Below are 23191 nucleotides of genomic sequence, written 5' to 3' on the forward strand. Positions count from 1 at the left end.
ACTGTCCACTTCTCATGATATTACACCTTTGTATATCTTTAAATGAACCCGTATCTCCGAACTGGTCGGCGCTTACTCTCTACTCGAAATTAAGGGGGGGAGTAAGGTATTTTTGTTTTTTTTGCATTTTTTTATTTTATATTAATGTACAATATCTTAAGATTATTCTGTGAAAATTTGAGAGCAATTAAAGCAAAATTGACGGAGATATACACTTGTAAGTTTCCGTCCTCCGATTTGATTGTGAGCGTCTGTGAAACTTTAAAGCGTTTTTCCCACAACTCATGTTTTCAAAGTCGGTGCCCCTCATAACTTCAAAATTACTGCAGCGATCCTTTTGAAATTTTAAACACTATTTCTGTACATATTTTACGAGGTAACGCTGGAGCGTTTTTTTTTTTGTTCATAATTTTGATTTCGCAATAACAACTTAGCCGATTTTTTCCCAAAAAATTGTGTTTTTCACTTCAAAGTCTTCGAAAAAATTCAAAATTTGGAATTTCAAAAAAACGCTTACAGCGTTACCTGGGGAAAACTATTATCTAACGAATGAACTTTCATTTTTTTGATTTCGGATGATCCAGCAACGAGTTATGAGGGGCACCACAATTCAACTTTTTTTCGAGACCCGTCTGGACAATTGCTGGCATTGCCGTATTTTTTAATATTTCTTTGTAAAAAATTGATAAGACATTTTCCGACTTCAATGTCCATTGGTTGGATAAATAAATTTTAACCGAGTCGTCAGGAAACAAATCACAAAAACATGGCTTTTTTCGTATGATTTGACCTTACCCCCTTAACATACACAATTTTTTACTATCTGGAACTTTTTTGGAACACACAGATGGTAATCTCGAAAATCACAGACTTATCGCACTCCCCTCGCGAATCTTTCATATTTGCTTTATGTTCTTTCATATCATAAATTCCAACATTAATCATTACTGCGTGGTCTCTTCTCAATTCAGTAATCTTTAATTATGTGCTCTTCTGCTTTTTAGTTAGCCTGCTGTTCTGGCTTTATTTTTTACACCTCTTTCTTCTGTATACTGTATACATACATTTTTTTATCTTCTTCATTAAGCATCTGTGCCTCTTACCACGAGTTTTTTCAAAAGCGACTCACTTGTCTTGTATTTTTTACAGCATTCTACACTTTTTATGATAGATATTTTTTGATTTTGCTTTTCTTCTATCATTTCTTTCATGCCTAAGTAGTTAACGTCTTCAGATTTACCGCATTCTTCACACATTCCTCTGCCTACTTTTGCACACCCATATTTCGTTTGCTTTTAATTATATAATAAATTAAAGCTTTGTGTGGATTTAAATGCCCTCTTAAATTTATCAAGCTCCAAGCATCACGTTTCATGTTTACGGTCGTTTTTGTTTTTGTCTTATCTTCAAAAAATGCGTTGCTCTCATCTGCTTCCACTTCTGCCTCACACCGATCGGCTGCAGAAAATGCGATAAATCGGTTTTAAATACGCTTAAATGCTATGATAAATTTATTACTATTGATCGGCTATTAATGCGCTATAAATGGGTATTTTTAATTTAATTGATTGTAGTGGTAGCAAATTAAGGCGAAGCTCAACCGACGAATCACCATAAGAAACCGCAAATGTGGCGGAAGACAACACGCCGAATTTAGTATGTCAATAAACTGTGACATTTACTGTTATGTTAGTGTCATAAAACGATAGACTTTAGGACGCCTGCAAATAAAATTTTAAAATAACTTAATTCTGACCAGGGAAGCGTCAACGAGCTCTTGTCTTAACTTAAAAGTTTAAGCTGTTTTAAGTAGGTTGGCAATATTCCCACACCAACGTATGATGTTTCGCTCGCGGAACTTTTATAGAGCATTGGAAAATACACATGCGAAATTTTACAGTTATAGTAGTTGTAGAGAAGTCTCTCTTCTAATAGAGTTAGAGTTCCCTCTTGACATTTCTTAACTGTGGGACCGAGAACTTAGCTCTTGTAAGGCTATGCATTTTCCGGATTTTAGTTTACTTCAATACCAATTAGCCTGTGTTTTCTTTCAAGAAATATCCCCGTCCTATAAGCTCTCTCAGTCTCTACGTTTTCTCTTGACATTTGTTAACTGTGGCACCGGTAACTTTGCTCTCGTAAGCTCGACGATTCCTTAGATAACGGGTTTTTAGTGATCTGCAAGTGGCATATACAGTTGCTGGGACGACACACTTGAGATGTTTTCGGAATGTTGGTAATATTCTCACACCCAAGTACTATATTTCCCACGCGAAACTTCTATAGAGCAATGGAAAGTGCACAAATTATGCAAAATTTTACAGTTCTAGTAGAGCTAACGAAGTCTCTAAGTTCCCTTGTGACATTTGTTAACTTTGGGACTGAAACTTAGCTATCGTAAGCTCGACGGTTCCTTGGAGAACGGGTTTTTAGTGACCTGCAAGTTTCACATACCATTGCTGTGACGATAGCACTGACGACGCGGAAGGCATTTTCCACTACTTCACCCGAAGAAACAAAAAAAAAGAAAGAAAAACTTAGGTCTCGCAGGACACTACATTTTTCTAATCAGGTTTACTTCAATACCAACTAGATAATATTCCCTTTTAAGAAATATTCTCGTTCTACAAGTCCCTTCAATCTCTGCTACTTCAGCTTGGAAACTTGTTGCTCAAGTCAAGCAATGCTCATGATTAGGAATGAGAGTTTTAGAAAAAAGAGAAAGTGTATTTCAGAGATATCCATAAATGTTTGTAAAAGTTTGAAAAAAGTTAATAATTATAGATTATCTTGGCCTTCTTGAAGGGTGTGACTCACATTCCGAAAGTCGGTGACTTAGACTTCCGTTGAAAAACAAATTTCTTATTGTCAATCCACCTATCCATTTATCCATCTATCGTCCCTATATCCATGCCTTTATTTTTCTGTCTATTTATTCATTCAGTCATCCATTCATTTATCGATCCATGTATCTATCCGTTCATCTATCCATTCACATATCTATTAATACCGCTATCCATCTATCCACCCATTTATTCATCCATTCTTTTATGGATCAACTCTCCATTCATCCATCCATCCATCCATCCATCCACGTACTTATCCATCCATTCATTCTTTTATGTATCATCATCTACATATCCGTCTATTCATATATTCTTTTATGGATTAACTCTCCATTCAGCCATCCATTCATTCATTAATCTATCCATGTACCTATCCATGCAAGCATTCTTTTGTGGACCAGTATCCATTCATATACCCACTTACTTATCCCTCCCTTCCATGCTCTTTTCCATTTATTTCACTTCAAGGTGCATTTGACGGGTTATAAAAGGATGATCCTAAAAAATAGTACAGTAACTTTAATAAACAAACCATAATGAAAAAAGGAGCAATATTGTCAGAACCTCTTCAGAAAACCTGGATATACTCGTAATGTTTTTAGAAAACCTACTGAACCACGAGTACAACTAAGAAATTTATTGGCAGTGTTGACAAGTTTGGCGAGAGCTCCGTTAGAGTAGAAAACATTCGACCCCATAAAAAGATGGCTGTTGCTACAACTTCGTGCTACGAACTTTTCTATACAATTGATATTATCTAGAAGACTGTAAATCTATAATATTATTCTACAAAAATTTTCTGTATGCAGACTTTTGCGTCTCAGTGTACATATAACAAGTAAATCTAATTAGAAGTTATGTCTTTCTTTATATAATAACTTTAGAATTAACTAACGCTTCTTATACAATGTTTAAATGAATAATTCAAAGACATGCGCAGACACATTATTCCTAACGGTACACAATTCTATTGCGATTACGTCATAATGACGCTACTTACAACTCTATTATATACTTGTAGATTAATTTAAGGTCAATCACTTTTGTCAACTAACTGCAATTTATAGAATTCAAGCATATTTAAATAATAATAGCGAATGAGAGAGAAAAGTCAGACACGATGAAAGCTACAGTAATCCGTCCAAAAATATGTCTATTAATAAAAAAAATGGGAAAAAAATCAAACAAAACCGCTTTTGACTACAAGTGACAAGCAGACGGACGCACAAGCAAGCGCATATAGTAATAACAACAACAACCAAACACCAAATAAATGAAAAATGTATAAATTCATGTTTATTTACAAACGTGTCAGTTCGCTCATTGTCTAAACGACTGACATATGTGCCGAAAGCAAATAAAAGAAATAATCGAAATTATGCGACGTTCGGCAAATAAATGATAAGCCATCGAAATAAGCGCGCTTGAGCCATAGCCACTTGAGTTTTATATCATTTTAGCGAGTAGCTTGTGAGCGCATGCGCCACTTCAACCGTCTCCCCCTCTTTAGATACATATGTATGTATGTATATGGGAGCTAAACCAAGGCATAAATTCGTTGTCAAGAGTTTGCTTATAACTATTGCATATATGTATGTATATATTTAATATATGCATCGACATATTTCTATATGCTCTCGAAAAATTAAAAGAAAGTCAGCGTGTGTCAGTAAAAAGCGACAAAAATTTACATAATAATGTGAGTAAGCGCTTAAACGTTTTATATGCAAACGTGCTACTCAATTACAACAACAATAAAACAAAAGCAACACAAATTTAAACTTCGGTTGAATCGCAGCTTTGATGTTTTTTAGAAAAAAAAATAAAGCTTTGATTTTAATCGGTTAGTTTGTATAGCATATAAAGGGTGATACATTTCGAGGTTACCTTTTTTTTTTTTTAAGAAAAAACACAGAAACATCAAATGTAATGGTGAATGTTTCTTACATTGTTTTGCTCCAAGGCCTGAATCGCAGCGAAATTGTCCGGATAGACTTGTGACTTAACATATCCAGGAAAAAGTGGCAACAGTGTAATATCACACGATCTTGATGGCCAATCGACCGGCCTAAAACGTGAAATTATCTGCTCACTGAAGTGTTCTCTAAATAAATCCATTAATTGATGCGATGTGTGGGAAGTAGTGCCGTCTTGTTGAAACCAGCCGCATGAAGATTTTTGAAGAAATATGGACCGATGATTTCACCGATCTACAAACCACAACAAACAGTTGATTTTTTCGTATGAATGGTAGCTCTTGCATCACTTCAGTCTACTTTTCGTCCCGAATACGCCAATTTAGCTTGTTTACATACTCATTGAGCCAGAAATGGGCCTGAACGCTGAACAAAATTTGGCTCGAAAACGTCAGAACTTCTTGGAACTTTTCAATAGCCCATGGGACGAAGCGATGTCGCTTGGGTAATGCGTCAAGTTGCTCCATACGTCAGTCTGAATTGCTGCGAATGGCGCCGAATTGACTTTCCACGGTCTTCGTGTACACTCTCAGCTCTTCACGGTTTATTAGACGTGGTATATTCCGTCGAATATTATACTATAATGAATGTAGGGTCTCAACTCGTAATTTGTATGCATATAGTACATAGGATTAATATGCCCTGTTCAGGGTATAACAATAACTGCTCGCCTCGTAATTCAGCGTTTAGACGATTTAGAATTAGCAGTGTCGTTCTTCACTGACAAAATTAGCCAACAAGAATGCTTAGTAACTAGATATGACAGTTACATATATAAGTATATACAAACATACTTATGTAGATACAAACACACCTACATACATGCATGCTTGTATACACATTTACATACTCATTCTCGCGACAAAGTTCGCCTCACGTTCTGTCACTTGACAATGACATTTATGAGGGACTCTTTTTATTGTTATTACTCATTTTGACGTCTGCGTTTGCTTATTTGACAGCTGATACATAAAAGTGTGATGTAATGTGATGAGGTTTAGGAAAAAAATGTAATGTGTTTGTGAATGCTTTAAGGAATTGTTCAGCTATTTACGTTCTTTACATTAAATGAAGATATGTGGTGTGAGTGAGAATTAGCAGCTGAGCAATACTCCGGAAGAGTCCAATTTATTTTTCTAATTTTCATATAAATTTTTATTTTTGTTTGTTTTTGTTTGCTAATTCGATTTGGTTGATGATGATCTGTACAGTGGCGGTCTGTTTATAACGTACTCTCATTCTGGCTACATGATTACAGTAACAATTTTAGTCGTCTTGGATTTTCTTGTTTTTAAAAGAGACATCGCACTGTGAAATCAACGAAAGCTTTTATCTGTTTGCGGTGACTTTTCTTTTTTAATGACAAAGATGGTACTTTCGACTGGAGAGGGGATGGCCACTTTTTTCTGAGATCGCAAGATGTGATCTTTATCGACTACTTGGATATTTGGGCTGGTATGATAACGAATTGAAGAAAAACGGTGCCTTTTGGCGTAGACAATAATAATACATCACAATGACAACACATCAAAATATATATATATATATATATACCTTAGATAGATAGAAAGTTGAGGCGACCTCTGGTTTATTCTGCCTCTCCCATATCACATATGGTCATAAAGGTCCAGTACTCTCAACAAAACTTCCTCGGTGCGACTGAGGTGATGCGATCCCTGTCCACGTAGATGGAACCTTGAGATGAGGGTCTTGAGACTGCTTCTACAAATTGCTGGGCAATCTAGAATCAGGTGTTCTGGAGTTTCCAGTTACATGTCGGAAAACCGGCAGTTTGCCTATGTTGGACAACTGCTTCGCGCATAGAGCGCGACGGGGAGGCGGAATTTGTGTCGGGAGAGGTTGATCAAGGTTGTATCCACCCAGTAGTGGTTTGGCGTGGCGCATTCCTGTTGCCTGCTCCCAATGCCGTTCTCTCCCCGCTCTCTCCTCCATGCGGGACCGCACAGCAATGCATGGTTCTGGCTCCATCATTCTAGACGCTGCCACAGAGCGGGCTAGTTCGCCAGCAACACCTTTATGCCTCGGTCCTCAAATCAAGTGTACACTGTCGGAAGCGTGGAATCACTCTACTCCACCTTATTGCCGAAAGTAACTCCAAACTTCTTTGTAAAGTTTACCCTCTCCGTAACGCAGTCCCTTGGAAGAAGAGCCAGTGGTGTGTCTTCCCCAAGGGCGTTCATTTTTTGAGACGATATTATCTTCCCTCTGCCAAAACCCTGTTCTGCCATGAGCAGCATGGTATGTTTCGCCACCTGATTGATCACTAGATACATGCTTCAAGTGCTGCGGTTGAGCGAGGGCGCATTGCCCCTGAATCGCGAGAGATACCATCAACAAAACGGCTATCTAGAAAATATTGTCGAAACAATAAATTGGAAAAGTGATCCATATGAGGCTGTGAGTCACAAAATTTCTTCTGAAAGGTTATTATTCTGTTAGAAGTAATATTGAAATTTATTTCTTCAAATTATCTGAGCTAAGAAATGGTGTACAAATATTTCGTTAGCTTGGAACAAGTATTTAATGTGAGTTTTTTAAGAGCTTGGTAGGAAATCGTAAAAATTTATGAAATAAATTACGAGTAGTGTGTTTATAGAGTGGAATTTGGCTTAAATTCCCAGAATAACATTTTTTTCCCGAACTCACTGACTTATCAGTCAACTCGAGTACAAACGAGCAAAAAGCTATCTAACTCTAGGTGCTGCTCTATATTATGTATATACGTAGATTCGTACATACATACATACAATTTTTTATACAAAATTTCGTGGTGTGATTCAGCGCCGCGTAACCGAATACTCTCACATAACATTTAATAAATTTTTTATGTAATTGTTTTTTCAACTGATTTCAAGCGGAAAATAAATAAATAAAAAGGGCTTTCGATTTGAGCCGACCATAATTTCGGTAGCGGTCATAAAGATTTTCATTTGATATGTGTCATACAGTACATATGTATACATAGCACATGCATGTGTATGTCTGTATTCATAGGCATGTAATTTCATGTGCTGCCCGTTCAACTGAAAATGTCATTGAACTATGAAATTGATCTACTAACTCATATAGCTGATGTTGATTAGAAAAGGAATCAAATTGACGAAATTGGCTGTCAAGATTGACAACATGCCGAACCAAATGAAGATAAGAAAAGTCTTACATTGAAGAATGTCAAATAATACAAAAAAAAAACGCAGAAAAACGAATAAAAATTGTGGAAAGTTTCTACAAAATTCTACGAAAAACTTTATTCTCTTCACTGAGTGTGACACTAATCTTTTCTTTTTACAATAACAACCCCTCTCGTTAAGTAGAGAGAAGAAATAGATAGCTTTGTATAAATTATTGATGATAACCATGATAAAAATCTAAAAGTAGACGACGTTTGCTCTGTGATATTTGATCGTGAGCCCGGAGCCATTGGCGTCGTTTTCGATATCAGGCAGAGGTTTAAATTTACTTCACATTATTTTCCATCCTTGATTTGAAAATCTATTACTTACTTGCTTTGCTGAATCATTCGGGATTAACCTATAGATATCTGATGAACTTGACAGATTAAGAAACTTACCTGCTTTTCGGAATCATTCGGGTTTAACCTATAGAACCAATAGTCTGATGAACTTGACAGATTAAGAAACTTACCTGCTTTGCTGAATCATTCGGGTTTAACCTATAGACATCTGATGAACTTGACAGATTAAGAAAAAAACCTGAAAGCCATTTTATTCGATCAGTAGAACTTTGATTTTGATATCATCTTTGGTTACCAAACTTTGAGGTTGTGTGTGTCACAGTCGAGCTTTCTGTCGTGATCTTCAGGACGACAAGACGTCAGATGACATTGCTGTAGAGTCATACGTATAACAACTCTTAAATAAATCTGAGAGAATGCTGTTGAAATCGCAGTCCTATGAGGCGATCCGATAGAAATATGAGTCTTTTTGAGTTATTAGACTATAAATTCTACAAGTTCTTAGATACACTTCATAAGAGTCCTGGGCCTGGTGAGTACGTGTCATAGACGTACGTGTTACATCGCAAAAGAAGCCCCAATTGATTCCTGTTCTATTTAATTGTAGACTTTCTACCATAAACTTCCAGTTTGGGTTAACCACGATTTACGGTTTAGTGACGTCTGTCGAAGTCTAAGTTGAAGCTCGCTCCAGCGCTCTCTCTCTCTCTCTCTGTAGTCGTTGTAAATTCTTCGGATTTATCAGCTTTGATAAGGTCGGCAATCATGGATCTGAGCGTTCTGCGTTCTCTTAGAAATATTTACGAAGGAAGTAGCTTGGATTGAATTATATAAGGTCTAAACACATAAACTTAAAAGCTCCACAGCACGCTAGATAGTTTAAAGCTTATTCAATGCAGACTATTTTGCCTCGGAGTAGGATCATAGTCCAAATTATGAACCAGATACACTTTTGATACTTTTTTCTCGAAAGCAGAGAACTGTTTTTGCATTATACCATACCATATATCTGTCATAATCTCACTAATTCCGTATTATTTACTTAACTCTCTTTGCAGATGATTTACTAAAGAGAGCGTCATCGCACCATTTGGACGCCGGACAGAATTAGTGGACGGACACTGACGGTACGAACAATTTGACGAACCTTTGTGACAAGCTACAGCCCAAAGCCTTCTGAGCCTAACTCCGCTTATAAACTGATGACGAGCTCCTCTTAATGTTGCTTTACGTGCGAGTGTGAATTTTATGCGCAGCGTGGCAGGCAAGTGGCTTACATTTTGCGCACGTTAACGCCTTTGACACACCCCCTTACGCTGGCGGATAGCAGCCACGCATTCGCGTTCCACGCGTACCGGCCACGTCACAAACTGAAAAACGCGGGATGTCGGAAAAATGGCGTGCACTAAACTCAACTAGCGGAAATGTACATGGACAGACACATAAAACTGTAAAAACAACAGCGGCAGCAAAGACAAGCAGTAAATCTAAATTGCAGAATATGGCAAGCAATCACAATAACTCCGGCAGCAGCAGCCACACAGTACCACATATTGGCGCACCTACTTTGATATCGACTACACTGCAACAATTACCACCGCCCGCACCGACACCGACACCGACACCAACGACACCCACACCACAGTCCATGGCTGGCGGAGATGGGAATACCAGCAGTAACTCTCATTCACCGAACACTGCAATGCTAGCGTCTGGCGCTGCCGGCAGTGACACCGAGTCCAACTCGACGGACTACAATGCCGGCGCTATTGGTGGCGCTGGTGCGGGTGGCGCTCTGGGCGCTGGTGTGCAATTAAACTTTCATTTATTGGATGCCGGCACCGCTGGCGATGGTAATTCAATAATGAACTCATCACAAATATCTGGCAACTCCAATGAGTCGATGCAGTTGTCGAGCAGTCCAGCCGCTGTTGGTGGTGGCGGTGGTCCTGTGGCAAGCATTGTTGGCAAATCGGGCGGTGGCAAGCATTTGACCGCACACAGTGTGGCAGGGGTAAGTGCATCTGCATGTGAAATTCATTTGATGTTCTATAACTTTCTTGTACTTCTCTACTTCGTTTTTACTGCAAACTTTGTTTATCGATACACTTATCGCGTATTAAGTGGGCAATTAAACGTTGTGCGCATTTAGGCGTGGAATATTGAATTTGGATGTGGAATGTGTTGCTGCCGTGCTAAATGCTAGAATTGCTATATAAGCCTAGGCACATGAAATTGCTGTAAGAATATTCTAACGGAAAATTAAGAGTTAATTGAAGTATTTTTCGCTCGGCAACCGCTTCTTTAGGACTGCATTTTATATGGCCAGGTCCTTCTCCACATGGTCTTTCTAACGGAGTAAAGGTCTTCCGCTTCCTCTGCTTCCCCGGCGAGTACTGCGTCAAATACTCTCAGAGCTGGAGTGTTTTCATCGCTGAACTATGCCAATGTCGTCGTATGTCTCGTACAGCTCATCGTCTCATCGACTGCGGTATCCGCTGTTGCCAAAGCGCAAAGGATCATAAATCTTCCGTAGATCCTTACTCTCGAAAACTCGTAACGCCAACTCATTAAATGTTGTCATCGTCCATGCCTCTGCACCATTTAGCAGGACGGGGATGATGAGTGACTTGTAGAGTTTGAGATGAGAGGACTTTACTCTCTTTACTCTCTTTGTCTAACCAGTCCGTGGTAGCACCTGTTGGTAAGAGTTATTCTGCTTTGGATTTCGAGGCTGACATTGTTGTTGGTATTAATACTGGTTCCAAGATAGACGAAATTATCTACGACTTCAAAGTTATGACTGTCAAAGGTGATTCCCTCTGCGGATACGGGGGGACCCCCTCAGGGTTCGGGGGGGAAACCGAATATACCCGCGGTAAGGCATGCCTGTCGTAAGAGGCGACTAAGATCCTGGCCACCAGTCCAGGGCTGTATGGAAGCTCAACTGGTCGTAGCTTCGGCTACAAGGTCATACCAAAGACTTTAACCTGGTAGCCCCTGGAGTTCGCTCCAGTCTGCTCATTGGGTTTGGCCCTTTGTGGAGATTCGTGGTGGCTGTGGTTAAAACCCAAATCGCGGGAAGAACTGACTTTGTCGGTCGAATGTGGAGTTGCATTGCAACCGGGTGCCGGACCCAAAGTACGGCAGAGGTTTTAGATGGGCCTCGAGCCCTACCAAGGTGGTTAGTGTGTCCATGCCACACTGCCAATTGGTACTGAAAATGTTTACCCAGTTTTCAGGGCGCTGATCGACGCATTGCATTGATCCGTTGTGCTTTTGAGCATCGTGGAGTTAAGCTGTCGACAGCAGGATCCCACGTTAAACACAATCAGACGTTGTCAACAGTGATGTGAGAGCCAATCCGCGAGTGACATGAGATATTTTGTTTTGTCCTCGTTCACTACCAGACCCATTTGTTTCGCTTTCTTATCCATTCTGGAGAAGACAGAACTAACGGTGCGGTTGTTGAGGCCAATGATACCAATATCATCGGCGTACACCAGCAGCTGTGCACTATTATAGAAGATTGTACCTTCTCGGTTTAGTTCTGCAGTTCAAATTATTTTCTCCAGAAGAAGGTTGAAGAAGTCACGCGATAGAGAGTCGCCTTGTCTGAAACCTCGTTTGGGATCGAACGGCTTGGAGAGGTCCTTCTCGATCCTGTCGGAGCTTTTGGTGTTGCTCAACGTCAGCTTACAAAGCCGTATTAGTTTTGCGTGGATCCGAACTCCAATATTTAAATAAATTTAAAAATTGATTTCGACATTTTTTTTATTTCTAGAAGTTTTTTAATAATTAAAAAGTATGAGAAGCTTGTACGCAAACTTTTTCTGAATAATGCATATTGTCCCCCAAAAATTCTTCAAGTTTCATAACGTTAATAGCGCACTTATTTTTATACTCTCGCAACAAAGTTGCTAAGGAGAGTGTTATAGTTTTGTTCACATAACGGTTGTTTGTAAGTCCTGAAACTAAAAGAGTCAGATATAGGGTTATATATACCAAAGTGATCAGGGTGACGAGTATAGTTGAAATCCGGATGTCTGTCTGTCCGTCCGTGCACCTCTGCCACGCCCACAAAATGGCGAAAAACCGAAAACCTGTAAAGTGTCATAACTAAGCCATAAATAAAGATATTAAAGTGAAATTTGGCACAAAGGATCACATTAGTGAGGGGCGTATTTGGACGTAATTTTTTTGGAAAAGTGGGCGTGGCCCCGCCCCCTACTAAGTTTTTTGTACATATCTCGGAAACTACTATATAGCTATGTCAACCAAACTCTATAAAGTCGTTTTCTTCAGGCATTTCCATATACAGCTCAAAAATGGAAGAAATCGGATAATAACCACGCCCAACTCCCATACAAAGGTTATGTTGAAAATCACTAAAAGTGCGTTAACCGACTAACAAAAAACGTCAGAAACACTAAATTTAACGGAAGAAATGGCAGAAGGAAGTTGCACCCAGGCTTTTTTTAAAAATTGAAAATGGGCGTGGCGTCGCCCACTTATGGACCAAAAACCATATCTCAAGAACTACTCCACCGATTTCAATGAAATTCGGTGTATAATATTTTCTTAACACCCTGATGACATGTACAAAATATGGGTGAAATCGGTTCACAACCACGCCTTCTTCCAATATAACGCCATTTTGAATTCCATCTGATGCCTTCTCTGTATAATATATATATGTACATTAGGAACCAATGATGATAGCGGAATAAAACTTTACACAAATACGGTATTTGAAAAATATGTAAATGACGGATAATGAAATCTCGATTATCACTTTATCATGCGAGAGTATAAAATGTTCGGTGACACCCGAACTTAGCCCTTCCTTACTTGTTCCTTCTTCGTTTGTCCACCATAATAAGTGTCACAACTAATATTTGACCGTTATCGTTTTATGCCATAACACTTTAATGCGCGCAGAAACACTTTATATCCAATAAACGCCTTAAACTATGCTACACATTAATGGCATAACTATTAGCAACAGTACCAATGTATGTGTGTGCGCTTGTGCTTATTGTAATTCCCGACGGCACTGTGTCCAGCCGCGCAGCTACATACACAGACAGTCGATTTTCCAGCTCCTGCACACGCAAAACACGCCAAAGCATATAATCTTGTCAATTTCTTAGCTTCACATTCGCCCTGCACCGTTATAACTACTGTTAGCGCTCTTATGCGCTGTCGTTCTCAGCTATTTTGGTATTCCACTGGCGTTTAATTTGTTTTGCTGGCTCTTCGTGTTGCCTTTTTTCGTATTGTTTGTGTTCCGCCACTAACGGTTTTTTGTTCTCTATGCGCTGCTATGGCATCCCGATGCGCTGGCCGATAAGGCACTAACTACATGCATGTAGTGCTATGTATATGCATACATATATGTAAACCATACATAGCAAATTGTTATATTTATTTTGTTTTTCTTTGCTTCATTTCCTTGCTTTGCTCTCCGCTTTTGCGAAAACACAAATTTATTACATTATTAGAAATTCTGCAATTTATTTTTCCGACTCAGGCTAGTGTTTGTTGTTATTACACTTCTACATGCATATGTATGTATGTGTGGCGATATAAGCCGCATACGCTTGTTGAATATTTTATGCGCCCAAAACTATGCTTAGCATTTCTCGATTTTTCGCAATTTTAATAGCCTTGAAGTTGGGAATTGGAACGGAACGAATGATTTTTGAAGAGTTCATTGCATTTCAGCGATGCTGTTAACTGTGCGCTAATACAGTGGTGGTCATACAAATGAGGATATTTGGTTGCAAATTTTTTGGTTTTAGAATAATTTTGGAAATAAATTTAAAAAAATATAATTATCACTAATTAATTAATATAAACAAATACATTTCTCCCAAATATTAAACTTTAAAAATTAACAAATATTTTTTACGATATCTTGTGTCTTCAAAAATATTAAGAATAAACATTTTTTCAACTTTCGCAAGATTTTTTTGTTTTGAAATAATAATTTTGAAATAGTATAATAGCTGTTTGTATCACCCAAGGCTAACCGAGATAGATATAAAGTTATATATACCATATACACATAAATGTTGAGGATTCCATCCGACTCTTTCACTTTACAGTATACTAATCAGACATTAGTGGGGATAGGAGAATAAAACTTTGCGCAATGGTTATCTCAAAAATTAATTTGTCGAAATTGGACTATAACTTTGCAAAGACCCAGGTCAAATATGTGGACTCCAGAACACATGTTTAAATTTTTACTGAATATTTCGGCTAATCTGTGAGACTAGTACTGAAATTCAGAGAAAATATTTTTGTAATGACAGCATCTCTTTGTGCCAAATATGGGTAAAATCAGTTCAATATTTCCTCACCCCACATACATATCTTCTTCTTTATTGGCGTAGACATCTCCTACGCGGTTTTAAGCGAGTTTGCCACCACGCGTCAGTCGTTCTTCCACTTCGCTGTTTGGCGCCAATTGGAGATTTAAAGTGTAGTTAGATCCTTTTCCACCAAGTCTTTCCAACGGAGCTGAGATCTCCATCTTCTTCTGCTTCCCCTGGCGGGTACTTCGTCGACTACACTCAGAGCTGGAGTGTTTTCATCCATGACGGATTCACGGACGACATGACCTAGCCAGCAGAGCCGATGTCTCTTAATGCACTGAACAATATCAATGTCGTCATATATCTCGAACAGTTCATCGTTCCATCGACTGGGGTATTCGCCATTGCCAATGCGCAATGGACCATAAATCTTCCACAAAACTTTTCTATCAAAAATTCATATCGCCGGCTCATCACATGAGCCATCGTCCTTGCCTCTGCACCATAAAGCAGGACAGGAATAATGAGTGAATTATAGTGTTTGGTTTTTGTTAGTCGAGAGACGACTTTACTTCTCAATTGCCTACTCAGTCCGTTCTAGCACATGTTGGCAACAGTGATTCTGCGTTGGATTTCGAGGCTGACGTTGTTGTTGGTGTTAATGTTGGTTCCAAGATACACGAAATTATCTGCTACTACGAAATTATGACTGTCAACAGTGGCGTGGACCAAGTCGTATTTTTTTATTCAAAGTAGTTTCCTTGTGCTTTGATACACCGTTTAGCCCGGTCCATTAGCATTTCAAATGAGTGTTTAAAGCCATTTTTCCGAATGCTCTTGAGAATATCGGTCGTTGCCTTTTGGATAGCTGAAATGTCCTGAAACCAGTGTCCTTTCATGGGCAAATGAAGTTTTCCAAATAGGTAAAAATCACAGGGTGCCAGATCAGGTGAGTAGGGTGAGTTATTAATGGTTAATATGGAGTTTTTTGTCAAAAAATCAGTGACAAGCGTCGACCGATGACACGGCGCGTTATCGTGCAACAGGCGCCAGGACCCTGCCTCACGGTATTGTGGTCGAGCACGACGAATGCGTGACAAAAGACGCTTCATAACACCAAGGTAAAACACAATTAATCGTTTGGCCAGGTGGAAAACTCTCGGTGTACAATACAATCGTAAAAAAAAAATCAGCATTGTCTTTATTTTTGACTTCTGAAGACGATCGACTTCTGATCGTCACAGAGGTCCTCACGACCTTCTTGGAATCGCTTAAACCACTCATGCACATTACTACGGGATAGGCACTGATCACCATAAACTTTTTTCATCATTTGAAATGTTTCAGTAAACGTTTTCCCAAGTTAAAAACAAAATTTAATATTTGCTCTTTTCATTTTACGACCGATGACCAAAATCTGCTGTCACTTTTTGATCGATAACATCGATTTTAGTTATCCAATTGTCTTAAATTTTTTACGAAATGTCAACAAGAGATCAAACTTTTTATTTTATATACCCACCAATAGGTGGCGCCACCAGAAACAGTTATATTTCAAAAGTTCTTTTTCTTTTGCGACAGACCTTGTATATTGTGTACTTATATCAGCGCTTCTTCCAATCGTCGAAACGCTTCTCAAACTTCATTTTTGGGAGAGTCTTTAGCTCTTTCAGCGATTTTTGTCAAACAGCGGTGAATTAAGGTTTTCTTTATTTTTGGAAATAGTAAAAATTTACACGTACTCCTTTCTAGTGAATGTGGAGTATTGTAGTATTCGAAAGTTTCCCCATCAATGGCTATTTTTTTTATCTCCAACCATTTATAAATTTTTATTTAATTTTTATTTCTTTCAATTTCCTTCATCAAAACTCTCATTAAAACTACAAGTTGAAAAAAAACTCCTTTTATCCCTACTTTTGTGAACACCACTGTAGGCACTTCAATTACGCGAAATACGAATATAAAATTATACTGCATTGACAAATGTTGCAAGCGTTGCCTCAAGGCTGAACTCATTACAAACTATACATTTGTGAGTGCAACATATTTCTGAAGCCTTTACTACGAGTGCAAAATGGAGGCTATAAAAACGGAATGTAATGGTGTGAATGCTGTAGCGGTAATAAAACTGTGACGATGTCGGAGACATGTGCCAGCTTTTGCAAGTGAAAAATAAATTTGTGTTTAGCTTTTCTTTTCATAAAAAGTTTTCACACTTCGCTCTTTGATATACAAGTGGAAGTAATGCTGGTAATGTGGTAGTAATGGTTTTGTCAGAGGAAAGAGACCGTTTTTTCTTCGAATAACTCAAGGATCTCAGCACAAAATCTAAATATATTTTCATTTCGATTTGGCAAACATGCTTACACCGACCTCATCATGGTCCATCTACTCAGGGAATTGCCACCAAAATCCCGCCTGAATTCCCTTTGGACGGAAAATACTGACTGCAAAGCATGGTAAAATTCTTAGATAAGCATATGGATATTCAATTGAAAAATTGATAAATTAAAGTCAGTATTAAAATATTGCCATATAATAGGTTGTCAAAAAAGTCTTGCGGTATTTTCGCTAGCTGGCGCTGAAAGCGCGTACTTCTAGTTTCATTTGTCGCATCGGGTCATGCTATACCTTTTTGAAAGCTCATTTCACGCGCTAACACGTGTTTGATTGATTGTCGTTTCTTTTAAGTCGTTCGTGAGTTATAGCGTCGCAAACATGGAGCAAAATAAAGAGAAAATACGGCATATTTTACAGTACTACTACGATAAAGGCAAAAATGCATCTCAAGCCGCCAATAAAATTTGTGCAGTTTATGGACCGATACAGTTTCCATTTCCACCGCACAACGATGGTTTCAACGTTTTCGTTCTGGTGTAGAGGTGGTCGAAGATGCGCCACGCTCCGGAAGGCCTGTCGTCGAAAATTGCGATAAAATCGCTGAATTGGTCGAAAGAGACCGGCATAGTAGCAGCCGTAGCATCGGTCAAGAGCTGGGCATGAGTCATCAAAAATTCATTTCAATTTCAATAAAAAAAATTCAGTAAAAATACCGCAAGACTTTTTTGACAACCAATTATTTGAGCAGGGTTGTCATCTGTTTTATTTTTTTATTTGATAAAATGAGTGCAAATATGCGCTCTAAACTGAAAATAAATAAAATAACCATTTCTGGAATAAATATTCGAAAAAAGGGGTTGCCACCAGTTTCGAAATTTAATTCCAAACAAATTGAACAAATTAAAATATTTTCATCAACTAAAGAGCTTCGGAGAAATATTTGATTTACAAAGCAAAATGTTCAATAGGTTTAACAGTCAAGAATTTAAGTTGTCAGAAGTATTTCATCTTATTACTGTTTTACAACAATTGCCTCAGCCGACCAGCTCAGAGGGATTTCTGAAAATGTGAGCTCACAGGTGGTTAAGTCTTGATTTTGTGAAAGCTGAAAGATGTTTCTTCCTCATCTTCCTCCAACTGGTGTCCGGTAAGATTCTCTATCTTACTGCATGGACACCGACAGATCAGTGACCAGTTTGAACCTCCCCAATTAGGGAAAGGCTAGCCTAACTGACGTCGAAGATCTCACTAAGCCCCCTGCGATCCATTGCGACAGCTAAAGAACTAATTTGTAAGTAATCCGGCGTTTGCCAAGCTCTCGCAAAGCCCAGGTAACCGATAGTAGGCAGCACAAAGAGAGCGGTGGCGTTCCCAATCTACTGATTACGCAGCTAGAACCTTTTCTTGCTCGCTCGCAAACTTTGTATTTACTTGATATTTAGTCTTACTGACGACTGGATGACATTGCTATTGCGGTTAGGCATACTCAAACTATCCTTCAACTAATCGTGCATGAACTCAAGACTAATGTTGTCGTTCTGTAATTAAATTTGGTCTAAAATATCTATATTTTAGCATCCCAAATTCTGGCATCCTATATTTTGGAGTATGTTTTTCATTTTGAAGCAAGCCTGTTGCCATTTTTTTTTCTATCAAGGCGTTTCTTTGAGCTCTTATACACTATTTCTTAATCTTAAACCCTTATGAGGCAAGTAATGTGTTTTTTCTTTAAAGAATAAATTCGATTACGGCGAATAATTTTTTTTTCTTGGACAGGTGGACGCTTCTTCTTGGCTTCCAGTTAAACTGAAAGCCGTCTTGATAGCGCTTTCTGAAATGGTGTAAGGCTTCACGGCTTGAGAAGATGACGCTAGTTTATGTCTTCGAGCAACAGTTTTCGTTTTTTGTCGATCATATATTATAGATTTCGATTTTTTAGTTAAGTCGAGTGTGTTTCGTTGTCCAAAATGTCTTCGGGTTCGAGCTCAAATGCTCAAAATTTTTGGGTACGATATCAATTGCCCGGCTGTACAGAAAGTTTTTGCTAATTTTTTAGAGATTCTTCTTATTCCGAAGTTTCTTTAAGCCATTTCCACGATAGTCGGGTCTAGGTAAATGGAACAGGCAACAAATTACATTCAGCCAAGTAGTACTACCCTAGGATATTTGGATTAGGATTGTCTCCCACTACAACAGCAACAGTAAGAATTACCTGAGGTTTTATATTCATTTATAATATTTTCCCCATTTATTTAATCTTTTTCTTAAGAAAAATTTCATTAAAAATAACTAAAATAAATCCACTCATTGGCTTATGTGCCTCAACGGCAGTTATAAATACAAGGAAATATGTATGTTTGTATTGCTCTATTTGTACAAATCGATTTGTGTCTGACAAGCTAAATTGCATTTCCTTTTCCGCTTAGCAATCAGACGCAATCCGCTAAGAAAACCCAAAAAATTGTCTATTTTTTTATACTTGTCTTCCACATTTGCGCTCGATCCATGATAAATACCTGTCTAAGCGACTGGTTTTGTAGATACGTACATATATGCATACAAGTACAACCTTCTTCAAATATATGTCTTGGGAATAAATAAAAATAAAAAACTTCATATGACATGCCACATTTCTTAGATACGATTGACGCATAGGAATAATCTGCCAAGCACTCGATATAACCGTTAAAATGCACGCTTCATGTTGTCTTTTGAACCTCACCGCTACGCCACCCACATATCCGTTACTTACTCCTCCGCTCTCTGAAGCGCATCCAACTCACTCATTTATGGCGAACGTCAAATGAAGCGATGAAGTGGTTATCACGTACGAGCCAACATAAATTATACGTGTATCCTTTTTTATGTTTTTTTTCGTATTTTTTTGCACAACAATATCCTGTCTGGTATGCTTGTGGGTGTGTGCAACGCTGTGTGTGTTGAGTGAAAGTCGACAGCGAAATTTCATGTTTATTGCTTTTCAGCTGTCACCCCTACTCGTGTTTCAGCATAAATACTTCATTTTCGCGAGAGACTCATAGACACATACAAACCTATGTATGCATATACTTGGTATCATAAGTGTTGTTGAGCAGCCGGTAAAATTTAGTAGCATATTTTCAGGCGTTCTGCACTGAAAATTTACATATAAATAGAAATACATGAACGCATATGAAATTTAAAATAGCCGGCGAGTTTGAAAAATGGCTCCGTCAAGTTAAAGTAGAAAAAATGCAAAAACAACAAATATATACAGTAAATAAGGAAGTGCTGATTTCGGTCGCGGTAAAAAATTAGAGAAGAAGAAGAATGAATATATGAAGACTATCGAAGTGTGTTTTCAACTTAATTTTAAGATGCTTTGAACCGGACAGTGCAAGCGGAATTGTCTGCAGCACCAGACGTTTGTGCCTATATTGTTATGATAATGGCACATACTAATCCTACAAGAGCAACTATTGAAGTTTGTTTCCGGGTTTGTTTCCTTCAAATGGGATGAGATTTCTGAAAACTTGAGCTCAAATCTTGCGAAGAAAATTTCTATTGATAAATATATATCCCGGCCCGTTCAGTTCACGTTCCAGTAAGCACTAGGAGCCCGAAACCTGAGTACATTCTAGGCCTTGGCTGCGATGAATCTTAGTAAAGAACACTTCAAGTAAGTGGTTTTTTCTTGGCTCTGGGACATTTAAATATCACGAAATGAGCCTTAAAATTAATTTTATATCAATTTTATGGAGTTTGCATCGTTCTGCTACTAAATTATATAACCATCTGAGCGATGTAGTCAGCTCATAAAAGTTTTCTTCCGTTAGGGTACTGTCGTTCGAATGGTTGACTTATTCTGCGATATTAGGAATGAAGAAACAGACATACACATATATTATTTGGTGGGCCCGTTCGAATAGAAGGATGATCAAAGATGAACGAAGGAATATAGTAGAGACAAACAAGCAAGTCGACAATGGGGTCGACGAACGATGGTATGGATTTACTGGTAGAAGATGAATTAATGAGTTGACGAGGGACGGATATGCAATGAGTTACCAGGACAATGGACCATCAGATTAGAGAACGAACTAATGTTTGGAGTGACGGTCGTTTGGAGGAACTGACAAAATAAAACATTCCAAACTTAAATACGTGATTAATGATAACATGTAGAAGAGATAGACGACCGTTCAAACGACCAGATAAATAAACCAGGGAGTACATTAAAAAAGGACTTCAAGAATGAAGTAATGGTTGATAGTCAAATCGCTAGTTTGCAACCTTTTACACGAATCTGGGTGCCGGGGGGAGCTGACAATGAGCTGGCCGACGAACTAGGCCGCTCTTCGGCGGGTCAGAACCATGTATTGCGGTGGGCTTCCACATAATAAAGGAGTTGCTCCGCAAGAAAGAGAGAGTGGGGAGAAAACGAAACCGGCAGCTGGCAACACGAATGCGCCACGCCAAGTTACTATTGGGAGGTTATAACATAGTAAGGTTTAGAGATATGATCAATCTCCCCCGAGACGTTATTCCGTCTCCTTGTCCAACATGGCATAGCCTTTTAGGCAAACTACCGGTTTTGCGACATGGAACCGGAGACTACCGATTACATGATTCTAGATTGCCCAGCAATTTATGTAAGCAGGCTCCAGACCTTTGGATCCATCTACATACGTGGGTAGGAATCACATCACCTTCATCGCGCCCAGTAAGATCCTGGAATTGTTCAGGGTGCTGCTCCTTTGTGATCATAAGTGATATAGGAGAGGTCACAATAGAGCACAGGTCGCAGCGCAAAACCTGAATTATTTTCTATCGATCCAAATGATTGGATGGAAGATGGTATAAGCCAACTGACAGAATCAAACATTCTGAACGTTTTGATATGTACAAATCGGCATCCATATCGAACTCGAAACACGACGTACGAATAACAAAAAGACGGCTGTTGGATGGATGAACAAAGGGATAGATGTAATATACGGACGAGTTGATGAACGGACGAAGATGGGTAGGCGGCTGTGCTGATGAATGACAGTATAGATGAACAAGAGAATGTTTGGACAAGTGAATGGACGGACGACATATGTTTAGACGTATGAAACGAACGGGCGAAGTGTGTTTGGATTGGACTCATAAACATATGATTCGAAGGGCGGCAGTAAGAATACACCAGCAGTAGAGAACATTTCAAACATTTCCATTCATAAATAACAATAACGACATCTATACAATTATAAACAACCGTTACCGTGAATACTACATTCAATAGCGTTAAAGTGGGGTATAAAAAATATCTAGCCGAGCTTTAGCCAAACAGTTGCAAGCAAAAAGTGAAAGTAGCATGGGTCTCAACGACATTGTTACCTGCGTGTAGTCTATTTTTGGGGGTTGCAACTCACTGAAATTTATCGCGTTTTATTTAATGGTGTTAGCCAAAGCACACTTTGCATAAATATAAGGGTAACCCATGCGGGTGGGACAAAATGAACAACATGTAAATGTTTAAAATTACACGGCACTCACACTGCTGTAACAAATAATAATTGCATGTGTGCGTAACGACATTATTTTCGTCTATGAAACGCCTGAGGTTAGAATCACTAAAATTGACACTGAAACTCGACGCCTACTTCAAATGGGTCGTTGTTGTGTGGTGGATATAAATTGAATGTGGTGAGAGTTGAGTTGTATTGCAACTCTGCTGTGGCTGAAGGGAAGCAGTAGTAAGAGAGGTTGGAGCAGCATATTATTTTTTAAGGGAAAGTAAGAGTATATGCAAAGTAAAAGAGTATGAAGTAAGGATAAACAACAAACAGACCGTTAGAAGTTACACAAATGTAAAGTACTTCAACCGCGTTTCAAGTGTTGAGCTCACAAGCCAAGCGGCAAGCGGACGAGAGTTAAAATGGTCTTCGGTTTTCGCAATGCGCAAACAAATCATTTCAGCGCTCAAGTACTGCAAGTTAAGCACATACTCGTACCGGCTAACTTTGTAAGTATGCGAGTACGAAATACTTACAAAGTTAGCCGCTCTCATTGACTAAGTGTCAGCGCGATTGCCTTGCGTGAGCTTGTCTTTGTTCGTTCTTTATTGGAGCTTGTTTTCGCAACAGTCTTGAACTTGAACGCAGTTCGCTGGTTTCATTTATTTTACTTGAACTGTAGAAGAAAGAAAGGGAAAAGAGCAGGAACAGTATTACGAAGAACTGCAGT

The 23191-nt window shown here is 38.6% G+C and overlaps 1 protein-coding gene and 1 long non-coding RNA gene across 7 annotated transcripts in view; both read left to right on the plus strand.

Moving 5' to 3' along the window:
• LOC126753362 (GTPase-activating protein CdGAPr) overlaps nt 1-23191 on the plus strand; it is a 236670-nt gene that overhangs the window by 165862 nt on the left and 47617 nt on the right. For all 6 annotated transcript variants that reach the window (XM_050464747.1, XM_050464752.1, XM_050464748.1 and 3 more), the window contains one exon: nt 9377-10332. In XM_050464747.1, coding sequence (XP_050320704.1) covers nt 9703-10332 — 630 coding nt within the window. In that variant the 5' untranslated portion in view covers nt 9377-9702. The remainder of the gene's footprint in view (nt 1-9376; nt 10333-23191) is intronic.
• The window catches only part of LOC126753405 (uncharacterized), a 155519-nt gene that overhangs the window by 76058 nt on the left and 56270 nt on the right, over nt 1-23191 (plus strand). The window lies entirely within an intron of this gene.

Source organism: Bactrocera neohumeralis, chromosome 3 (genome assembly GCF_024586455.1).
Source record: "Bactrocera neohumeralis isolate Rockhampton chromosome 3, APGP_CSIRO_Bneo_wtdbg2-racon-allhic-juicebox.fasta_v2, whole genome shotgun sequence".
In the NCBI taxonomy this organism is placed as follows: Eukaryota; Metazoa; Arthropoda; class Insecta; order Diptera; family Tephritidae; genus Bactrocera; species Bactrocera neohumeralis.